Here is a 24,069-nt window from a genome sequence, read left to right as displayed (position 1 = left end):
ATATCATAAGTCATAAGACAACAGGAAACACCAAACATTACAGTGACATTAATATCAGCCACTTTGCTTACTGGTAAAGTTTAATTCTAAATGATCTGCAGCACACTGCTTAGTTCTTCCACAACATGACAATACTTGAAACAACCAGGATATTTGCCAAGTGATGACAGGCATTTTTGTTTCTTCATTTACATACAAGAATCCTGGCAAGCACTAGTCAGAATGCATCAGCATTAATAACTTCATATTAAATTTAACAACATTTAGAAGTCAAGTCCATAACCACAAGGAAATCTAAAATATAAGCAAAATACCTTCAAGTCCATGCTCTGCTGCACACTTCTTTTCTTCCTGTCAGACAACACACGTACTTTGTTCAGCCCTACCCTCTTTACCTCTTCAGCCTTCTTCCAAGGCTGCTGGAAGAGATCAGTCAGCTCTGCTCCTTTGCTACTCCCCTTCAAAGAGCAACTGCAGTTTCAAGTGCTCTGCTAGGAAGTGGGGGGAGCTCTGCACAGGTGAAACCTGTTGGCAATTGCTGGCAAGAGGCAAGCCTGGGCAAGAGCTCATTGTACGGTGGTAAACAACTTGCAGGAGTTTCCCATCCACTTCTCAGTTTATGTCATGATCCTTGGCTCCAAGTCTTTGGTGTGTAAAGTTTCTTCATGCTGGCCATAAACTGTGGGCCAGGATTCAGAGTTGGAGACACCACCCATACTATTTTTTTTAGCTTAGGTGAAAATAGAATGAGGGCTGAGCAGAAAGGAATGGAATGAATGGAAAGATGTGGGAAAGTATGAAAGGGGGGTGAGTGGGAGTTTAACTACAGCATGCCTGCAATAGTTAATATCAATGCATTTTGCAACTGGTCACTGGTTTTGTCCAGAAATACCAAGAGGGATATTGTATTACAAGTAGTGAAACTGGCATTTTAACTCAATACTTTATTACACAACAAAAAGATTAATACAAAAGTACTTAAAGTAAGTGCATAACAACACCCCTTTCACACCTGGCAGTATTATAATGCTGTATTTTTTTTACCAAAAGGGTTACAAGCTAAAAAAGACACACAAAGAAATGGGACCATCCTGCTGTATCCTTTCACACTAATCATGATCTCTCTCAAGTGAATGAAATAACAGAGCCAGACTCTTCTCAGTGGTAGCCAGCAAAGTGGCAATGTGTACAAATTGAAACACAAGAAAAGATTCCATTTAAACATAAGGAAAAAAAAAAACAACTTTTTTTATTGTGAGAGTGATCGAACTCTAAGCAGGTTGCCTGGAGAAACTGTGGAGTCTCTGCCCTTAGAGATACTCAAAGCCACATCAGTCCTGGGCAGCCTGCTTGGTTGACAGTGCTTTGAGCAGGGGTGTTGCTAGACGGTCTCCAGAGGTCCCTTCCAACTTCTACTACTCTGTGACTCCATATCTACCACACATTAGCAAAGCCAAACCTATCAAAATCCAGGTAACTTTTCTACTTCAGCAAAATTGAAGGCAAACAAAGAGGGTAAAAGAAAACAGATCTGAAAGATTGAGTTTATTGACTATGAAACTCACAAAGTAGGCATACACCACACTGGATCTTTCTTTCTCTTCAGTCAGTGCCATATTCTACAGGTGTTATCCTTGCTCCCTAGTAATAAACACACATTGTGAAGGAATCATTTAAGTGCATCACACAATTTATCCATTTTTGTTAACACCTACATCAACAACCTACCCAGAATGCCAAGGAGCCAGAGAATTTTTTCTGTCCATGACTAGTACAAGACAGCAGGACCTACAGCAATATTTTTAGCTGAGATCATCCTACATCACATATTTTGGTAGTTCAGTCAAAAGACTGAAGCAATCACAAATACTCTGTTCATGTCTTTTCCCACTCCCACGACTTTTTGTCTGAAATAAAGGAAAACTGAACAGACTTCAGTGCCAAATATACAAAATGTGCTCCTATTTAAAAAGCTTTGCCTTTTGCTCATCCAGACCTCCCTCACTGCAATGAATTGTGAGAAAATGGCTTAGTCACTGGTCTGGTGCTAGTATACGCCCATACGAGAGGTGGTAGGGTATGCCCATGCCTTTAAACAAATTCATTCACGGACATGATCACTCAAGCCTCAGTTCAAAAGTGAGTTTCTAGCTTTTCTTGACTATATTTTAAGTCACTGCTGGTACCTGCATTTGGGATATGGCCCCAAGAAACTTTTCAGACTCTTACTTTTTTTTGCCATAACAAGATTTCAAATGACTCTCAAAAAAATTTTTAAAAAATTGAATATATTAGTTACCTGTAATGATTATATCTCCTTTGTAATTGAAAGCACAGGAGAATAACTCATCAGTATGACCCTCTAATATCTGAAGGCAGTGTCCAGTAGCAGCATCCCAGAGTCGAGCTGTTTTATCAGAGCTGGCTGTTAGTATACGATTGCCTTTAGGGTTGAAACATACCTTTAAAAAAAATATAGAAAAGAGTTATATTACTTAGCAAGTCAATATGCCTAGAAAAGGAAGCATATCTAGTGACTAAAAGATGAAAACAGAAACAGCAACTCTTGAATTCGGCTTTTCAGTTAAAATTAAGGGTAGTATTCCACTAGTCACTCTGGCAAACTTCTATGGCTGAGAACTGCGTGTATGTGCAAAGGTCTACATACAATGACCTTGCTATAGGATCAAGACTTCAGAATATTATCCCCCACAATTCACAATTACTCTGCAACTGTAATGTTATTTAAATGTTATCATTATGCCAATGCAAAATTTATACATATTTTATAGAGTTCTACATTAAATAATATATGTCTCTGTAACATCAAAACTTCCACTGAAGGAAACTCATTCTGTAGTATGGCTTCATAATTGTTAAACATTAATTGCCAAAATTGCACACATTTCCAGATAGTCAGATATATCTTTATAGCACTAACAAGACAGGACTGGGTTTATTATACAGTGCAAAATTGCTTAATTACTGAGGGCAAAAGGCCTGTTCCCCAGAAATACAATTTCCAAGTAATAAGCTTCCCAAGCTACAAAGAACATCTGCAGAACTAGATTGACTGTTCAACACGCTCCTGGACGAGCAGACTCTCACTTCCAGCAAAGAAATCATGTCAGCACTAAGGACCCTGATGGAAGCTGTCCCTAACCCACGCACATGTCAGCATGTATTCACACCACATTCCTCAGTGCATCTACACAGACTGGAAATATTGCAGTGACTATATTAAGTGAGGAAAGACTAGCCCTTCTGAACTTAGTATTCTCTCAGTGGAGTGAATATGATAGCCAAATCAATACAATGAAAGCATGCGAGTTTTGTTCACTAAGAACCATCCTAGTTTCAAAATATTAATATTTCAGTTACAAAATATACCAAATAAAAGTAGCACAGACTTAGCAGACTTGCCTGGAAGCTAGTGAAAACTATCCATTTGAAAGAATAATGAAAAGTTGCAAGCATTAAATAACAAAGTTTTAAAAACATGTACAACTAAATGTACTTGGAACAGAATTTTGGCATTCAAAATTGAGCCAGACAAGACTTCTGGCAAAGTACATGAGCACACTCCTCATGACCACGTGATTTTTGAAACAGGCTTTATACTTCCAAGCACCTTATTAACTTTTGAAAATAAGACTATCCAGGTATTTTGCCACAGAAATATGTTTTTTTCTATTCTGTTCCACAAATAGGGTGTGCAGAGAAATGAAAAAGAGTAAAACAGAGCAGATCCAGTAGAAGGAAGGAACAAGGGTGATGGTAAAAGCCTCAGAGGCAATAGCCTTAAGATCTCATCTAGAGACTAAAAAACTTGTGCTTATTCTGTCAGAGAATCTGGGGACTCCAAGGGCGTAATAACACAAATACAATTTAGGACAGGTCCAACACAAGCTCTATTAACTATGATCATAGTGAGAGAACATTCAGACAGCGTTTCCCTCTCTGCTCCCCTGTTCTCTGCCAAGTGATCACCTATATACTCTTTCAGAAAAAGGAAAGAGGTAAGGAAAAACAATCATTTCAATGCTAACAAAGCCAGGTATCCATCCCTGGGAGGGATGGCCGACTTCAGTATCTTGCTAACTGCCACAATTCTAAGGAATCAAATAGTAAAGAACACGACAATATGGAGACATGGCTCTTGGTGGAGCCTGTAGGAGTAGCACATCCAGTATTATCTTAGCTCAGAAGTGGGGAGTTGGAAACAATTGTTGACTGATAGCTTTTAGTCAAAAGGAATGTTCTTTTAGGAAAGATAACTTCTTAGCCAGACATCTCAACCTTAAATATTAATGATGTTACCACCACATTCTTTAACAGTGTTCCTGTGTCATGGAATAACTGGTGGATTGGATGTCACACGTAATCAAACAAGAAAAGGTGCAAACCACAAACAACTTACCTTTGAAATTTCACCTCCATGCCCTTCTAGCTTTGCAATGCACTTTTTTGTTTCTGCATTATAGACTCTCGCTGATCCTGTTGTAGCACATTAGGAGCTATTTTGTGACTGTTATATTCAAGCATGCATTTCAATAAGAACATTTTAATAAGGTCAAAAGGACCTCATCCTCAGGTTTGATGTCAAAACAAACAGAAGACAATCTCAACACAGTTTCCCCTAAGGGTAAAGCATGTCAAAAGATCTATAATCTGCTTGGAAAAGGTTGACTTCTTAATGGTTTCTGCTGGAAAACTTCTAAATGTGAATACAAATATCCACATAGAACACAGACTACCAAAGTCTTTAATTTCAGAATGCACGTACAATATCTTCAGGTAGCTTTCATTATATTTCAGATACCCATCCTATTTAATAAGTTTTTTATGATGTTTAACAAGCTATTGATTACATTTCAGGAAAATTTTTACATTGTCTTATGACTTAATTTAGCAACTACAGAAAATCAGATCCAAACAGTGCCCCCATCCAGTCTGGTATCACATTTCTGGAAGTTGAAATCAAAACACTTACGTATGCAAAAGTAATACGGTGTTATCATTATGCACTATAACTGAGTCAGAATGTATTCACCGTGCAGGTGAATACAAAAAACTATTTTTGCAATTCCTAAAAAATTAGTAAGCGTGCAAAAATGCTACATATCAATTTGCTTCTTCCACTACCTCTTTATCGTGTAGTCTCTTATTGTACATTTGGAAAGCCTAGTGGCAAATCCACTGTTAAAATTCCAACTACCTTTTTCATGTAAGCATAAATTTGAGCCACCCAAACCAAATTTCACTCAAGAGCTACTTACCTAAACATTTAAAATGCATTTCCAGACACAAGTGAAATATTTCTCTGCAAGTTTGAAGTTAAAAGGGAAAGGCACGTTGAGTTGATTAAAGTATGAAAAACAAGTACATTTTCACTGGGGACGACTTTCTATAATGCAACAAACAATTCTCGATCTATAGTTTCGAGTCATGATACTCCTCTTTCATCAAGCTACATTCAAAGCAAAACCAAAGGAAAAGGACAAAGGCATTTTATGCTAGTACTGCGATTCTTACAGCAGTCCCAGTCACTTACCATCTGCAGAGGCGGTTGCAATACGCTGGCCAGCATAATCAAAGCAGACATCCAATATGTCATCACTGTGACCTGCTAAAGTTGCTATATGTGTCCCAGTCATAGCATTCCACAGCTGCACAGGTAAATAAAGGGGTTTTTTGCTTATTTTGACTAATTTACTTGATAGATTTCTAGTTGATCCATAAAGCCACATGTAGAGGCCGATGCCTGACAATGTATTAACATGAGACCTGGATATAACTCAATACTCACTGGTTAGTCAGTTTAATGACTATTTTTTTATTTCAATGTATTGATTAAATGAGACTTAAAATAGATATTACTATTTATCTAGACTTCACTGAAATGAATAAGCTTACAGGTTTTGCATTTAGTTGGAAATTCTTTAATGAAGTACCTGTACTAGTTTAAAACAACACTCTTCCATTTACAAAAGATATATTTTTATATACCAAGTAGTTGTATTCAGTACATACTCAACTTTCTTACCATGCATGTTTTGTCCATTGATCCAGTGACAATGAGAGAAGAGTCCCAGTTGAACTGTGCACTGCTAATCTCTCCTCGGTGACCTATTAAAGTATGTAACATCCTACAAAAAAAGAGAATTTACATTTTTAGTGTGTATTTTTATATATGCATATAAATTATAAGTAAGTTTATAAAATGGCATAATTAAGGTGTCAAATCGTCACCATTTTATCCATTAAAGCAATTAAATGGAGTGGTACAGCTCATTTATGATTCTAGTACTACATCAATTCCACTTTTTATCTTTGAGACAGAGAGGTGGTAAGGAATAAAACTGAAAAGTCCTCCCTTCTCTTTCACAAATATTTCAGTGAATGTATTTCCAGTGATATGCAATGACTTTCCAGTGCCAGATTTCTTGTATTCATCTAGATACAAAGTACGTTTCTTGTATTCATCTACATACATACTACTACAGCAAGTTTTTCCACATTACTCTCCCATTATCCTACTTCAACGAACTGTAAACAGTACATCTTTAAAACTCCATATAATCTAAACCTTTTATAAAGCCCACTGAAGATCAAATGGAACTTAATCAGGTACTTAACATGGGCATATTCCAAAGTAACAGGCAAATTATGGACAAACTGAAATATGACTCCTAATCCTCATTAATCCTAAACTTCTTGCAGCACAAGACTAGTACTAGTTCCATTAAATTCTTCAGCTTTAGCCAAATAAAGAGGATACAATCAGCCATTATTACTTCCTATGAATTGATTGTCTATAAGGCAACAAACCCTAAAAAGAGATTAATTGATCTATATACATTAAAGGATTAGTAAATTAGGTTATTATCACAGTCCTAATATCACTGTATCATTAATAGAAAATTGCTTTAAATAATGGATAAACTAATGACTAGGAAAACAGCTAAATAAGTTTAAGTGACTGAAATGGTTTTATTAATTGCATAAGATATGTAAGGGTAGCTAAATGAATATATACGCTAAATGAATAGCAAAGCAAATCTCCTAAGCAATTAAATTTTCTATTTGTTTATGATAACAAAAACTTGATTATGCTCATGTCATTTTACAGAATGACTATTTTTACTTTCTAACACTGTGAGGCCTGTACTCTTGTAATTGTGCAGACATTTATACAGTAAAACAAAAAAATCAACAAGCACAAAACAACAGTGGAAAACTTCTTAATTTTGTGAACGTACTATTTGGCCATCAAGACTGCTATTATTGTAACACTTAATACCCCAAATACCTAACAATGAAAAAAGTTTTAATTTAAAAGCTTTAATTTCCCAATTTCAAAAAGGCAGTCTGGGCTTCAAGCTTCAACGTAACTATCCAATCAATAAGCAGAATAAATAGCAACATGTGGAACACCTCGCAGAAACCGCTACCTATCAGATACACAATTAGAAAGAACACAGAAAGCAGGCTTGTGAAATGCAATAAAAAAAAATCCATTTAAATTATTAAAAAACAAAATAAAAAAATCAGCTTCAGTCATGATAATACTTCTTTAGCCTTCAGTTTCCACTGAAACTTAATATACAGATGCTCTAATATTTGCACCATAATTGCAAATAAGAAGAAACTGTCTCTCAGCATCCTGGTGTCCAGCACACCTGACCCCATTGATTCGTCAAATGAAGCTCTAAAGATACCTTCAACTGAACTGTAGCTGACTGTAGCTGCCATGGAGAAATTATTGATGAAATACAGATCTGTATCACAAAAGCATTTTGTTGGTGTCGTGTGTCGTCGTGTTCCCTCCCCTCGCCTTTTTTATTTTAACATTTTATGAAGAAAAATCTTGAACCTTCTTAAGATTTATTGCCCCTACATCAACCTACCTCAGGACAATTCTGGATACTCACCAAATTAAAAGAAACTTCAAGTTCAACCCCACATTTGGAAAGCAATGGTTTTTATGTATTTCATGTGGTGAAAGACAGGCACACACAAGCTCACCTACAAGATTTTTGCAAATCTACTTGAACTGTATATCGTAAAATATGATTCGTTCAGTCTGTCTGACTGCAACTTTTCGTTGTTACTGAATGTACACATCCCCAGCTGCCATTTAAAAGGCTGAATGCTGGCCCTGCCACAATTATATTGCCCACTAGCTAACTAACAGAGCTGCCAGTGTTTAAATGAGAACTTTCTCCTCATAGTCCACTACCTAGTATTGGCCCTGATGTGAAGTCCACATTAATTTCTTAGAGAAAAAGAATACAACATGAAAACCCCGAGACTTTGACTCCACTGCAGGCTCAGACAAGAAGCTGGAAGAAGCAGCTGTTTTCAAGCAAAAAATATTTGCAACACCAGCCAAATGAAGTTGAATCCGAGGGTCAGATTTCCTGAATGAGAGTCCCCTAAGTATTTACACACCAAACATTAAACCGCTGGTGTCGAATAAGCTCAAAGCTTACAGAATCAAGCCTTAAATTAGGTACTATGTGTACTTTATTTTTTAAATCACATGAGTAGTCTCCTTTTGAAGCAATACACGTTGCTTATTACCCTAAGACATCACTATACACTTTACTCTTACATGTAAATTTCAGAGATACTCTGCTTGCTCTCACAAAAAGAAAAAAGCCATGACCTCTGAAAACATAATAGAATCATTACCTTCATAAATTACTGTGTCAGTAATGAGGGCAATCATTTTATTATTCTGTTTATACTGAGTTTCCAGTTGAAAAAACAAGTGGATTTGTCAGAATAATACAAGTTCTTATTTAGCTACTACATTATTATTTGTTCACAGCATAATCAAGACATTTTGTTCTCTAAAGTCAGAGGGACCAAATTTTCGCCTCGTCATAAATTTATATTGATGTAAAGGATTGTGAGAAGCAAAATAGACTCTCTATAGTTTTTACAGACGATATGACCAGACTCATTTTTCTATGACATAAAATATACTCTTTCTACTCAAACAATCTGCTCCATCTAGACACCTTCCAAACCACGAGTTTCCCTGTTGAGAAAATGTTTTCCTGTTTGGAGAATTCATCAGTAACAACACAGGATCTGTCCATTCTGTCTGCCTCCTCAGTGCTCATAAGACGGAAATTTAGAACAAAAACATACACAAAAGCATTTCATGAGCAGCATTCATTTTCAGAAGAACAAAGGGAACAGCAGTAACAAATGATAAAATGAAGGAACACATACTCTAAATGAAGCAAAAATACAAGGTCTGTAATTTGTAGCTAAACATTTTCTCTTTCATTTGTCATTAAAACATAAAAAGTAAAATTACATTTATTAGTACTTTAGTACCTGCCAGTGCCAACATCCCACACTGCTACTGTATGGTCAAAGGAGGCAGTGATAATCCTATCTCCAGTGGTGTTAAAAGACAATGCAATAATTTCTGCGGAGTGTCCCTGAGAAAATTTTTTAAAAGGAGCATGAGAATGCAAACTACAACTTTTCCATTAATGTAGTTTAATATGTAGCTTCTTTTCAGCAGCATAATCATTCTATAACCCTTCAATATATTATTTACTGTCTTGTCCAGTGTATCACAATTTTGACACAAAGCTCTACTAGACTGCAGAGTAGTCAATACCACAACAACTGCAAAAAATTAGACACATCACTTAAGCAGTGAGCAATTGTCCAAAGATGTCATCGGTGCGTATTTTTCATATTTGATTGAAATATTTGTTCACCAATACATACTGAAATCAGATGATTCATTTACAGCAAACTACAGTACAGCTTGTCATTGGTGTTGGTGGAAAGGGTTGGAAAAATGAATGTCAGCATACCTATAAGTTAAAGGTTCACACATTCCACTGCTCTTTGCTCTGCTCAGGACTCTGAGAAAGAGAAAGTCAAGGAAGAAAAAATGCCTTCCTCACTCTATAGGCCACATATACAAAAGGAAGTTTATGAACTACCTGTTATTTAGGATTTATGCAAGAGAAATGCATTGAAACAGCACAGGCCAATCTGAACCTGTCGAATTCCAGAGCAAAGAGACATCACAATCTAGAGGTAATTGGATGGCTGTCCTCTGCTAATGGTTCCAGGAGGAAGATCCATACATATGTAGTGCCTGATATTAATGTTCTCAGGGTTACTTTATGTTAATCAGAGGAGGTCATAATTTACAGTGTAGCAAAATGTTTTAACATGCAATGGAAGGCATTCCAATCCATAGCAGCAACGACTGTGAAATGAGAAAATCTCTCTTTTGATAAATAGGACTTCTTACAAAATACCTTTATTATAAAATATTTTTATCATTCCCTTCAAGTTTTCTTAATCTGTTTTGTAAATGCAGTCACTGTGGGACCACCTGCTAAAAGAAACTCTGCGAGCTTTGAAACTGTTGTAATGGTTATACTGTTATTTATCTCACAAAACTAAGAAAATAAGGAATACTTTAAAAATGTAAGGAAGGCAAACATACCCCTAAAGTGACTATTTCTTCTCCTTTCTCTATATCCCATAATTTGGCGGTGGTATCCATGCTTCCAGTTGCCACCAATGTGCTCTGAAGATTAAATGATAAACACACCTGTAGAAAGAAAATTTGGATAGAAAAAGCGGGAGTATTTATATACATTTTTTCAAAAAACATTGGGTCAGGATCAACCGTTTTAAACAAGACAAAAGTCTAACAATATTTTATGGCATACAGATGCTCACCAGAAAACCAACAACTCCTTATCACATAGCTCTGGATGACGTCTCAAATCAAATGAACTAATTGACTGCTTTGCAATGGCAATGCATTAACAAGACTTACTGGAAGATTTCCTGTATTGTTTTCTGAGCTTGGCTCAAAATTCACTATTTAGCTGCTTTGTTTTGTGTCATAGTGAGAAATTACTTAGTTCACAAAGTTTTAATGAAAATCAAGACGGAGGCAGTTTGTTCATTTATTAACAGCACAAAGTTAACTGGCAGAGAAGTATGTATTCAGTATCTGTAACACAACAGATAAACTTACGCAATTTTATTCAACAGCTACAAATTTTTAAACCTTCTCTAACTCCAAGAAGTTTTAATCACACAGACACTTTCACACTCTTGCTTGCATGCTCGTCCCCATTCACAGGATAAGTGGGTTACAAGCACAGCCCCCCTTCCTGGGAGGGTGTGTTCCCCTACTTGCACACACCTCCTCTACGAGAATGAGTGCTCTAGCTTTAGTTGAACCCATGCCACACCTACAACCTGCCAATTCAAACGTCAGAGAGAAGGCATCCAAATTCACATATGCACATCTTACGGGGGGCACAATGGGGCCTCTTTGTTGAACTCCACACTGACAATCCACTAGCCAACTCCTCCACTAGCAGACTCCTCATGGTGTCTCCAAAAGGAAGGCTACACTCCTTGGTCCAAGCAGAGATTGGGATGCCCAGGGTGACTTCTGAAGCAACAGAGCAAGTTTTGACAACTGCTACTTCCAGACTAATGTCTCCCTCATCTTGTTATAAATTGCCTTGATTCTTTTATCTTTCTCTAGTTCTTTCTTTTCCTTTATTTCAAAATTCTCTTTGAGATTTTCTAGTTGCTGTTCAATCCACCTGACAGTCCTCCCTAACACTATCATTTGGTAGGCTTCCTCTTTAACTTGATCAGACCCTCCAGACAGTTTTGTGTACCCACAAACACACTGTGTACAGTCACACCCTTATCTTAATACATGTCATTATCTAGGCCATTTGCCAACAGCGTCCCCACAACATTATATTTATTTATGAAAAAGCAAGAACAAAAGCTCAACAACTTCCTTAATTCATTTTTCACATGAAAAAATCATGTGATCACCTTCCCATTCTCTGTAATTATTCAATAGGATTGTTCTACTAATAAAGAATAGGAGGTGCCTCATAAAAAGGAAAACAGTAGCTCACTGGTGCATTTTCACTATGTCCATTTCTTTTTTTTTTTCTTATACTGAATAACTATGAATATGCCCTTGCCAACAACATCTCATATTCAGCAATGGCCTTTTGGAAACAGGTCTCGTTCAGAGAAATACATCATTTTCTGCTGGCTATTATCTTCTACTAATTACTTCCTAACACAACTCTTAACACTTCGGGTCTAATCTAACCCCTTACGGAAGAAGAAATCAAGAGGCCCTTAAATATTTAGGTAACTGATTTGTGGATGCAAAATCACTGCAGCCTGTCTCAATAAGCAAACATGTTCTCCATTGAAAGGGGTAACTCTTTCAAAGTATCCAGAGAATCAAAATCTCACTGAAACCAACCTCATCTTCCACCAGGGTAACCCACCATTTTCTCACACTAGTTACAAGCCTCACAATCTACAAATTATATTACAATTTCCAGAAATGCTTTATCAAATAATGATTGTATAGCTATTTTTTGTTTTAAAAAAAAAAAAATCTATATTCTGCATTGAAATTAAGAGTTACAGTGGATTTGCCCTGATCTTTTAAATTGGAATGCTGTGCATTGAGATATTTGCTATTGCTAATAGGGCCCCTAGTTCATTGGAAAGGAAACCATTTTTAAGCTTAAACTGGTTTTGTTTCCTATATCTTTGGCATTTCAGCATCCCACATATTTCCTACTTAACACACTTAAAATTTCAGAAATTCATTCTCCTATGGCTCCAGTTGGCCCTGTACGTGAAGTACAGATCTCAACATGAAAGACGGCAATACAAGTAATGATGTTCTTGTGTATTTAGTCCTGCAAATACGAGAGGCAATGAAAGATATCTAGAAAAAAAAAGAGATATGTAAACAAATCAAAACAAATATTTGCAATAAATTAAAAATTCCAATTGTTATGGTATTTTTCAAAACTGTGTTTACATTTAGCAAATAAGGGAAATTGGAATACATTAAAAATAACAACATTTCAAACTGTATGCAATGTTTTATTCTATTTCTTAAGAACTGTCCAACTGTCTTTTCTTGCAGTGCAGAAATGTTGACAATGTCTGAACATGTGAACAGATGCAGCAGAATTGCTGCCCCTTCCAATGTCAGCTCACAGGGACCTGGAACCTACATCAATGACGACGTGAGGAAGCATAAAGGAATAAGAAATGTCCATCAGTACTCACTATTTCTGCACTATGTCCTCTGAAAGTATGATAACATTTTCCTGTTTCCGTACTCCAGAGTTTGCAGGTTTTATCAAAAGATCCAGTGGCAATCTTGTCACTAAATGGCAAAAATCCTGTCATTTTTATTTAGAAAAAAACCTTTGACTTTGAAGACAGTAGAACTCACAGAAACAATACCCAACCATCAAAGCTTGCATGTGTTTTGGTGCACTCTGCACACTACAAGATCCTGGAGCTGGATTTCACAAACAGGAGTTATGTTAAGGGAAAAAAATTAGCAGACATAATTAGTTTCTAAAAGAGCCACTGTGCCTATCTATTAGCACAGAAGTGTTCACAACCTACATTAGGGATGAGGGTATCTGCTGTACTTCCAGATGTGTTTAAAAGTTATGTCATTTCATCAGATAGTATCTGTTTATCAACAGTTATAAATTCTTTTTATAAGTTTACCCAAGTTTCAGAGGTTGAAGTCCACTTCCACTAAAGTCCGTGGAAGCATTGTGACCAACTGCAGTTGGAGCAACATTGAACTGAGTAAGACACCCAGAAAATGTAACAAGGGACACTGTATTGAAATCTAAAGATTAGCAGAAAAAACAAAGTTCTTTTTTTACTGAACATTTAATCTAAAAGTAGCTCAAGGTTCTCATCACGTTTTTGCTTGCTATATATTGCTTCTCCACTTCCTTTACAGTCTAGTTATCGATCTTCGCACAGATTCTTGTCATAGTTAGTTTCTTCACATTATATAAATGAATTTCACTAATCACTTTTTTGAAGTAAAGAATAATACCAAAGTATAAGACACTGTTATAGCGGGTTCTAGGTTAGATAAAGTCTTTCAATTTAGAAGGAAATGATGATGCTCCAAATAGTGCAAGAACAAGTCTTTAACATTTATTTCCTGATGTTAACTGTGTATTGCTTAACTGATAAATAGGACATCTGACAGCAAAAGAAGAAATGTGATTCAATATAAAAATAGGAATTAATTTCTCTTATTTTGCAGAGAAGCAAAATTGTTTACTTACACACAACAGCTTCCTCTGGAAGCAAACAACAATGAAACTGAGTAGGTAAGATGTAATTCCCTCTACATAACAGGTGGCAATTCTAACCCAGGGCAAACAGTTATTGCAGAAACAAAGATGCACAGATTCATATTTGACATTCATACAGCGGCACCCTGTGGATTTTATAAAAATTATTCAGCAGGTGTGATATTTCTAAATCACGTCCTAAATAATTATGAATGTGTAACACCAAATGGAGAAATCCACTTTTGTTATGACAGAAATCTTCTTTCTCCTTAACTGAAGCAACACAAGCTGTTGTAAATACTCATATGTCACATCATACACAATTACATGGAGATAGGAAAGAATGATTAACATTCAGAAAGCAATCTGATCATGTAGATATTATTGAAATGAATCTGTGTTTCAATATATTAAACTGACTCATATATGCATTTTTCAAGACACTGAATACCTAATGAAATTTATGCTTTTAACTTCTAAATTTCATTTTAAAAAATTATAGCAGAAAACATGCTTGAATATATCTCTGATGCAAATAATATGCAGTGTCATCCCATGGTGATTAGCTACAGTTGGACTTTATACACCCAGAATTTGAACTCTTTCAATTTAAGACAGTCTATTTTATGTTTGAGTAACAGTTCTGTATTTGCAAAATAACATGATTAGCAATTACGATGTATCTCAGAGAAAAAATATTTACCCATAGGGATTATTGAAAGCTATTGCATAGACAACTTTTCCATGTCCCTCCAACGTACGTAGCTCCTCTCCTGATGCAGTATCCCATACTTTGCAGGTTCTGTCATAGCTTCCAGTGATAAAGCTAAAGCAAAGAGAAATTAATTTGAGTATCAGTAGATGTCTTACTGGTCCTGGTGCATAGTCAAATGAGTTATTGCCACAGATTTCAGTTAGCACTGTCTCAGACTCTAAATCACTTCTTTCTTTTAAAAATACAGAATAATGACCATAGAGGTTCCTTTTTTTTTTTAAATATTACTCATTAAAAAAACTTGTTTCCAATCTTTAATGTATTTTAACTAGAAAGCAGGCTTCTGCTTTCAAGACACAAAAGAAAAATTGATTAGGCATACACCCACAGTGAAATCAATTAACATGAAATTCCACTACAGTGAAAGTCCCAAATGAATTTATGTCAAACACTCATTTAGCTTTTAGTTATATTCACTTAGTTGTCATGAAGGTGCTTCTTTCTGAAATACAGTAATTGGCAACAAATTACCACCTTGGAAGAAAAAAATTATGTAAATTGAATCTCACCTGCTACTTTTTTGCATCTCCCATTGGTTCTCCCACAGAGGCCTGAAATCTAATCCCCAATTACGCTTGAAGTTGCTTATAAGCAGCACAGCTGAATTATTTTTGCAGCAAGATAAGAGTGCTGAAATTCCCTTACAATTTAAATTACAAATACAAAACTTCAATTAGTGATTATGTATTTGGACCTTGAAAATAACTTACCTGGAACCAGATTTGTTAAATGCTACATTAGTCAGTGGCAATATATGTGCTCTAAGTACCTGAAATAGAAGTAGGGGGAAGGGAGAAGAAAACAATATTTGATGCAAATTAACAAAAACTCAAAACCAAACAATTGCTCAAAATATTCAATAGGTAAATATTTCCTCCTCCTCCTGTCAGATTAGCAGTTACAGCTGTAATACTTTAATGCCTAAATAAAAGATCCCCCATGCTTCAGCAGGTTATCACCGCAGATATTACATAGTGTTGATTTCAAAAATATATTTTATTTGAATGAACTGTCTTTTCCGCCATGTTTGCTTTTTCTCCACCTTCTCTTGATACCATCAAAGTAACCCTAGACCAGAGCTGAAAGGGCAAAACCAAACAAGTGAGGAGATCATGCCTGGTGAGACTACTGATGAAAGAAATCCCAACTAATATGAAGCCTTATATAGTGAATCAAGAGACACAGCTGAATTGAGTATTTTGAGTCTTTTAAGTTATGGGACAGTTTCAGCTAGTATATGATTTTGCTTTAAAAAACAGGAAGAACAGAAATAAGCTACATCTACACCCTATGAGATCATGACAAAGATACTGATTAAGACAAAATTCAAAGGGGGAATTTCAAATTTGATGTCTGCCTGTATTGTGTAGGTCATGGAGGTCACTGTTTTCCCAACATTGCTTCGAAGGTCCTTTAATCAGACAGTTTTGTACATGTTTCATGTAAGTTTTCTCAGAGCCATAATAATATTTATTAGGGCTTATTAAACACAGGTGAAAATGGTTTCAGATACTGCCAATGAAAGCCAGCACGACACAATACTTTGAAAATGACCAAAAAAGATATAATCTGGTTTGTGTTTGAATAAACTGGCTACTGTATAACACGGTTTGCATTTGAACAATTTTCACCTGTTACAAGCTGGATTCTGCTCAAGTCTAAAGCATAACAAAATCATAACCTGGGAAATCACAGCAATTGTTGACAGTAAAGTAAAGGGGTGTTAAAAATACACCAGTGTTCCACTAGTTTTCCTCTGTAGCATAAGAATGAAGAATAAATTATTTATGAGCAATGTCATTTAATCACTGACATATTACCAAAGCTTCAACTTTTTGTTCTTATCTCTAGCTTTCTCAGCTGCCTGCCTCCAAAAGGAAAACTAAAAGATCTCAGAGATGCTCAGAAGAGTAGGGACTGATCAAAATGGAAATAACAATGTTCAAGTGAAGGACTGAGAGAAATGGAAAACATCTTTTCTGTTAGAAAACAGCAATTTTTGTCTTCTAGGGAAAGTAAGGCAAGTTGTACATTCAGCTACAGCAATGGGAATGGGCAATCAAGGTGTGGAAATGACAAAAATACTTAGCTTTTTTTAAAACAGCCATAGTATACAAATACCTGCATATGAGAATGGATGATTATGGAAATTTATGGAAATTTGATCCACAACATTTTTAAGGCTCCATGTAGGCAGCTCTGAACAACAAACATATTTAACAATTATGAAAAAAAAAAAAAGGGAGGAAAATAAGACAGGTTTATGTTCCATTTCAGATCATGGGACTAATTCTGTTCTTCCAATGCCCAGTGCTGCTGTTGCTTCATCCACAGAACTCTCAGTCAGGAAGAATTGCTTGTGCAAATAATACAGTAATCAAACCCTAAGGCAATATTAAAAAATGGAACTCAGTTCTGCAAAAGCTGCTACAGCAGTCCCTAAGATAAAAATCTGCAAATCACTACAGCATACCATTGCTACGTAATAGTGTAAAACCTGAGACATTGTTCCAAAAGCTTGTTTCTCTGCAGGGTGCCTAACATACCACCATCACCACAATTACTGGAAATAACAAAGAGATGCATTTATACACTCATTTAAGATTATGCTCCAGTGCAACAGGAAAAAAATATTCATTTCCAAACAACGCAAACACAGTGAACATTTTTTTGGGGAAAAAAAAAAAATGCTCACTCCCACCCACCTCTCGTATTTTATTAGTATCTCAGAAGCACCTAATACTCATGTTTCATTTACAAGCCTTAAATGGAACTGAAACATAAAACAAGTTATTTTCATATACTTCTAGCTACTCTTGAAGGGAGGAAATAAGCCAACACTGACTGGATTTGCCTGCCTCTAGTATTCCCAAATACACAAGCTCAAACATAGTACTACACCCAACAAAGGACAAACACATTATTTACACTGACATTGGAACCAGCATTTGATGACTTGTCAGTCTCTTTGATGAACAAACAATTTTAAAAGCTTGTGAAAAGCAAGGCATTATCTCAGTTGAGAGCATACCTTAAAACAGAACAGAAACTTTTAAAATTTAAGATGCCTTATTACATAGGTCTGTTTTCAAGGTTAAATACACAGATCTTTGCAGAGTTCACCCAGATGTGTACTGTTGGTCAGAAGATCCCAAGTTATATCTAATAACATGTAAGGCTTTTTTTTTAGCCAAACAAACCAACACAAAACTACTCCCTTTTCTCTAAATTTAAGTAACAATGACATAGCACTGACCAGCAATTTTTAACAGCTACACATTGCCATCTGCTGACACAATAAAGATACAACACTTGATTATTTCATACAACATTTAATCTCTGGAATTAATTTTATTTTTGTTTCCACAATAAAATGCAATTAAACCTATTCTCTTCTGACAGACTGAATCCTGGATTTGAAGCCCTGAAATGTCTCTCTAATAATTTTTCTTAAAAAGCTTACTCATGCAAAATAATTTTTTTAAGTGCTGTCTGTAAGCTGAAGATCAAACTATCAATATTCAAACATAATAGTAATGGCAGAAAGCATTGACAACCAGTATTACTGTATGTAGCAGGGTACATTAAAAAACCATAATTTTCACAAAATGAAGAACAAAGAGACAAGGGTATGAAAATATTTTGGGCCTTTCCCAACGGCTAATTGACTTGGGGTCTACTTACAGGTTTTGTTCAAACATAACTATGGGTGTTGCTGGTCCACAGAGTCTTATTTGACAAATAAGATAATTATTTCTCTCCATCCAAAACACACCTATGTACATAAGCCTTTTGGGGAAATACCTGGCAGACATAACTAGGTCAGACTCAGTCGCTCTAAACAGTGCAGAGGTGATTGAAAATAGCCAAGAAATTGGTCATAAAGCCCAAATTTTGCTTTCAGGCATAACACACAGCAGGAAAAACATAATCACAACATCACAACTGAAACCCCCCAAAATTATTTTAAAGGTGTCTGACCTTAAAAAGATAGAACTTGTGATCCTCTTTTTCCCCTAGCTTGTCTTGCAACCTTCGTACTAAATGTATGACGTGTTCCTTGCACGAAGCTGTGATGAGAGGTTCTCCTTTTTGAATTTCATCTACTAAGGCTATGGCATCTGTGCTAATTATGAGAAAACAAAACAAAAACAAAAACCCACAAGATTTCATCCTCTGGCAATAATTATGAATATAAAATCAACAATATTATTTGCTTGCAGAGAAACTGAAGTGAGCAATTAAATGATATGAATTTATCTCATTCTGTAACAGCTTAAAGAAAAATGGGTAACTCTTAATTTTCTGTACTTCCTTTTCTTACTAAAGTTGTTCAGTAAGATTTAACTTCTAAAAACTTTAGCTTGCCAAGAAATTTATCTTTTCAAAGGGTTTCCACAAAGGGTCAGACATGGGAGATGTGTATCCAAAACTGATAGTTTTGGAATAAATATCTAAATTAAAGTGGAATTTCATAAATTCCAAATCAACTGCCCATGAAGTAGCAGCAAGATAAACTATATACAGAAAGTGTTAAAATTATCTCTGTGGCTTCACAAATCTATGCCTGTTCCTATAACTCTTAGTTATGATAATAACTTCCAAAACGTGGTCCACAGCCTATTGGGGTCCATGGAGCCCCCAGGAAGTGGTTCACAGCTACTCTGTGGAATAGGACCATCTTCTCAAATCATCAGCTAGACTGCTGATTCCTGGCCATTCCTGAGAAATTAAGTGTTGACAATACCTGGCAGCCAAAGTACCAACATACACTTAAAACTAGCATTTCTGTTAGTACGTAAATTATTGCAGTCTAAAGGGGATTTTCTATATTGTTCCTCTAAATGGGAGCCACTAACATCCTCATAAATTAGTATCCTCTCAGTGTTTATTCTCCTGTTAAGTAATATCAGACAACTTATTTCTTTCACAAAGTGACTCATTAGGTTTTATCCAGAATAATAAGCTGGACAGTTCCAGGCGGACAAAAATTATATAATTTTTAAATTTGGATTTTTCATCTTGTATGTGCAGCCTACATTGTCTACAAACTTTGGCCCATGTGCAGAGACTCTTCCATACCAATGGTGGTATTAAGACAATCATATTACTTCACACCCTTCTGCCTGGATTTTGGCAAATTTATTTAATTGTGGCATTTTTTTTATCTTTCTGTAGCTTTTCCTACCAGAGCTGGCTGAGTAGAGCGTGTAGGCTGACTGCTATTAAGGCTCTCAGATTTCTTTTCAGCTTTTTCTTTTGGGAGCCTAAAGGAAGACATTAGCTGGAGGAAAGCAGAAGAAATAGTTTGAGAGCCAAATAAAACTTGATAAGCTTTCTATGGTGTTCGAAGCCAGTCAAAAAGTTCTGTGAAAAAATCGACTAGGTATGACATGCAAATTCATGAACTGTCCCACACTTTTTATGTGTACAAATAGCTGATGGGAAGGAATGAAACAGAGGGAGACAGACTTTTCTCAGCACTGCCCAGTGAGCTAATGAGTACAAATGGAGAACGAAAATAAATAAATATAAAGGAAATTCAATCTGAACACAAAAATACACTTTTTTTTTTGCTGTGAGGGTGGTCAAACACCAGAATAGGTTTCACAGAGAGGTTGTTGAGTCTCCATCTGGGAGACATTCAGAACCCAGCTACAAATGGTCCTGGTCAGCCTACTCTAGCTGACCCTTCTTTGATGGTCTCAAGAAGGCCCTTCTAGCCTAAATGATGCTCTGATTCTGTGATATACCATTACACTCTGTCACTGAATGCACAAAATAGCCAGTCACATAACCTCTCAAGGACTGGTGCATAAATTACATGTAGCTGTATCAAAGCTACTTCAGCATAGTAACTTGTTAAGTCAACATTCTCACTATAACAAATTTGTCCTATTCCTCACAAGGAATGCATATGAGTTTGAGACTGGTGCTCTCCAACTATCCAAAAGCTAGGGGCAGATGTAATTATCGACCTCCACATAGCAAGTCTCACCTGCTTCTTCATGAAGTGACTTCTTCCTTCTATCTTACCTAAAGATATACTACCAAACTTAAATCTAACTTGGCTTTGAAATACATTTTATTTTTTATTCTTCAGTTAGGCCAATCCCTCACTTTTAGACCTATCACGCTCCTGCAATTTCTTTCATCATCTGTAGGAGACTAGAAAATCAGATTACCGCTCGTACTTGTTCTTTCAAAGAAGCCAACTGCAATTGGGTCCGCAACAAAAGAAACCAGAAAACTTCCATTACTTGCAATAGAAGCAGACAGTATCTCCACACAAACACATAAGAGGAAACCACTTACCTATCTTACATCACCTTAACTATAGTTGTTACAAGGACTGATTAATCAACAAGAGAGATGAGAACTGATGCCTAGTTGTTATCTGCAGTGATTTCAACTGAGGTCGTTTAAACCAATGTAACTGGTGGCTGAGTAGATCCACTTTTTTAAAACATTCTGAAGAACAGAAATGCTATTGTAGGACCTAAGAACTAACTGTCATTCATCACAACATTACAACATTAAGCACTGTATACTTCTGCTGCCTTTGTACAGGCATCTTGATAATTCTAACTATAAGCAAAAAGAGGTTTCACCTCTGAACAGAAAAACATGATGGTAATAATCAGCTAGAACGCAAGATTCTGTATTTAGAATAGCACAAGAATGATTTGACCATGCTATTTTCTTTTCTGTGTGTATTTTCCAGTGAATAAAGACATAACTGACCTCAATTATGTTTAAAACAATCGAACAGAGCTGTATATGAGCATGCTATAAAACAGCAGAGAGTCCTTATAGCTGAAATAACATCATACTTACTCAGGTCTAAGATCAAGTAGATCTATAGATCTAGTCTTTGGCTCACAATCTTGTACATATTCCAGAATAACTCCTTTTAAAAAATAATAAAAAGGTCTTAATTATATGTGCAGGATTTTATAACATGCACTGTGGACAGCAATGCTTCCACTTTTATTGCTCCATTGACTCAGCAGACCTACTTCCAGTTCTTGGAACTAAAAGGAGGTTGGTTATTCTTGCTGAGAGTTAGCAAGGTGATGAACTCTGATGTGTTTATGTGATAAAAGATATTAAATATTATTATTTATGATACATTTTCCATTCTGGAAACAAACAAACTCTTTTTTTCCCCAACAACTTTTTTAATTACTTCATCAACTCTATCTTGAAAGAAGCTGTCCTGAAGACACTTGCTGTAGCTTGGTGTTCCAAGAAGTCTGGAAAACATGTTTTACAAAACCCGTTATACCTATTTCAGTGTTCACAGAGGCCTGTATGCAGTCATGTACAGAAAATCATAACACACTTCCCATTTCTAGGTATGCTGTGGCATCTCTGCACCTTCTACTGAGCTGAAGTATTAAAATGTTTAACCGCATTGCTTCCTGTTTTGAAACAGCTGCTAAAGGGTTCTGCTGGTCCTTGTTTTTCTGTGGGAAAGGATAAATTAGATGATTTTTTTTTGTCATTTTGCATTTTACCAAGTCCATAAGAAAAGTATTTAATTTGAAAGAGAGATGTGTTATTAAAATACTCTTCCTGAGCTGGCCATCTCCATCTTGTTTCACTTCTGAAAATTCATTAAGTCTCCTGACTGAGTTCATGGTAAACGATAAAGGCAGATTAGCAGCACAGCTTTTCAAAGCACATCTCTGCTCAGAAAATTCCCAAAACAAAGAAAGAAAAAAATAACAAATGTGGCAACTTTCAGCTAAACAGGCCTTTTAATAACCCATATGCATCTTTTGGTGCCAACTACTGTCACTTTCGACTTTTTTTTAAACTCCTTCCTGCTATGTGAATAAGACTGCCTTCATCTCACAACAATAAGTCATTAATTACAGCGCCGATCGGTGACGAGCTGCTTCCAGCTGGCAGTCTCTCAACCAGCCGCAGTGCCAAAACACCCACCCCTGGAGTCAACCCAGCTGCAGGTGCGCGATCCACCCACCCAAGCACCCACTCCCTCCCTCCTGCCCTGGCCCATGACAGAGGTGAGGAAAAACCTCCATTACAGGGAAACCTCCATTACAGAAGACCCTCCACCCCGCGCGTCCCTGACAGGGGCATCCGCCACAGGCCCAGCGGCAGTCCCCACGCCCGGCCCCGGGCAGGGCAGGCACCGGCCCGGTCTCCCCGCGCCCCGCTCCGCACCCGGCGGGTAGTAGCGCAGCAGCAACCGCCTCAGCCTCATCCTCCGCTGCCGGCCGCGAGCTCCGGGCCGCTACCATAGCAACGCCCAAACAGCGCCTGCGCGCATGCGGCGGAGGGGACGCGGCTGGGGAAGCCAGCCGCCATGGCTGTTGTCTGGGGCTGAGGCGGTTGGGTCAGACGTGGCGGCGCCTCTTCGAGCCCTTCGGCCCGGCTTTTGGCGTCCACGCGGCTGGCGCGGAAGGGGGGCCCCGTGTGGAGAGCTCACTGCCGGCCCCGGTGGATGCACAGCAAGGGCAGGACGAGGACATGGCGGCGCAGCCAATGCATAGGCCTCGGCTGCGCCGCCATGTCCTCATCTTGCCCCGGCTGCGCAGCCAAGGCCTCCCATGAGGGAACAGGTCGCTGTGAGCTTATATGGCAGCAAGGCACTATTTGATTTCCTACTTTCAATTCATTTGTATGGAAGCATAATGTTCAGGGCTTTTTACTCTTATTTCAACAGAACTACCCATTATAGCTGCATATTATTACCAGAGTAGTAATAGCCAGCAAGAAGCCCATCACTAATTATACGAACTGAGGTTTGCTTTCTGCTAGGTGCATAGATTTATAACCATCCCTGCAGAATTTTATCTACATTTTGCTGTCCCTTTGCTTAGTATTGCAAGGGTTTTCAGCAGTTTTCACAGCTCACCTTGACTACCCTGAATGCCATCAGCTAGAACTGCTCGTGCGATAAAATTCACACAGAGCTGGAAGGTCTTCTGATTTATGCTGTAGAATGGAAGTATCATCTTCAGAGGCTAGGGTACACTGAAAAATGAGAATGTTTGGAGCGCTAAAGAGCCACAAGTAACAGCATAACAAATATATGAAAGCTGTTTGAAAAGCAAATAGTCAATTACTAAGGAAAGC

General features: G+C 37.0%; 1 protein-coding gene across 1 annotated transcript; it reads right to left on the bottom strand.

Annotated features, from left to right (window-relative positions):
* Positions 1 to 1,606: 1,606 nt before the first annotated feature.
* Positions 1,607 to 23,194, bottom strand: DAW1 (dynein assembly factor with WD repeats 1). The gene is made up of 13 exons (XM_009951036.2): positions 23,155 to 23,194; positions 21,799 to 21,871; positions 18,943 to 19,087; positions 15,672 to 15,730; positions 14,890 to 15,012; positions 13,141 to 13,240; positions 10,496 to 10,603; positions 9,355 to 9,461; positions 6,047 to 6,149; positions 5,555 to 5,669; positions 4,421 to 4,497; positions 2,300 to 2,462; positions 1,607 to 1,641 (listed from the first exon to the last, which is right to left on the bottom strand). Exons 1-13 carry the CDS (start codon positions 23,192 to 23,194, stop codon positions 1,607 to 1,609), a joined length of 1,248 nt encoding a protein of 415 aa, XP_009949338.2.
* Between the last annotated feature and the right edge of the window lie 875 nt (positions 23,195 to 24,069).

The sequence above is a fragment of the Leptosomus discolor genome, chromosome 7 (assembly GCF_034619465.1).
Source record: "Leptosomus discolor isolate bLepDis1 chromosome 7, bLepDis1.hap2, whole genome shotgun sequence".
Lineage (NCBI taxonomy): Eukaryota > Metazoa > Chordata > Aves > Leptosomiformes > Leptosomidae > Leptosomus > Leptosomus discolor.
Note: the sequence above shows the minus strand (reverse complement) of the source record. Positions and strands in the feature narration are given on the sequence as shown.

What these genes read in the sequence shown, in the direction of transcription:
- DAW1 (XM_009951036.2), bottom strand. Translation starts at nt 23,194, where the DNA reads ATGAGGCTGAGGCGGTTGCTGCTGCGCTACTACCCGCCGG. An exon ending in TTTAACAAATCTGGTTCCAG is followed by an intron (nt 15,013 to 15,671) that starts GTAAGTTATTTT and finishes TCTTTGCTTTAG; the next exon opens with CTTTATCACTGGAAGCTATG. An exon ending in ATGGAGGTGAAATTTCAAAG is followed by an intron (nt 2,463 to 4,420) that starts GTAAGTTGTTTG and finishes TTTTTTTTAAAG; the next exon opens with GTATGTTTCAACCCTAAAGG.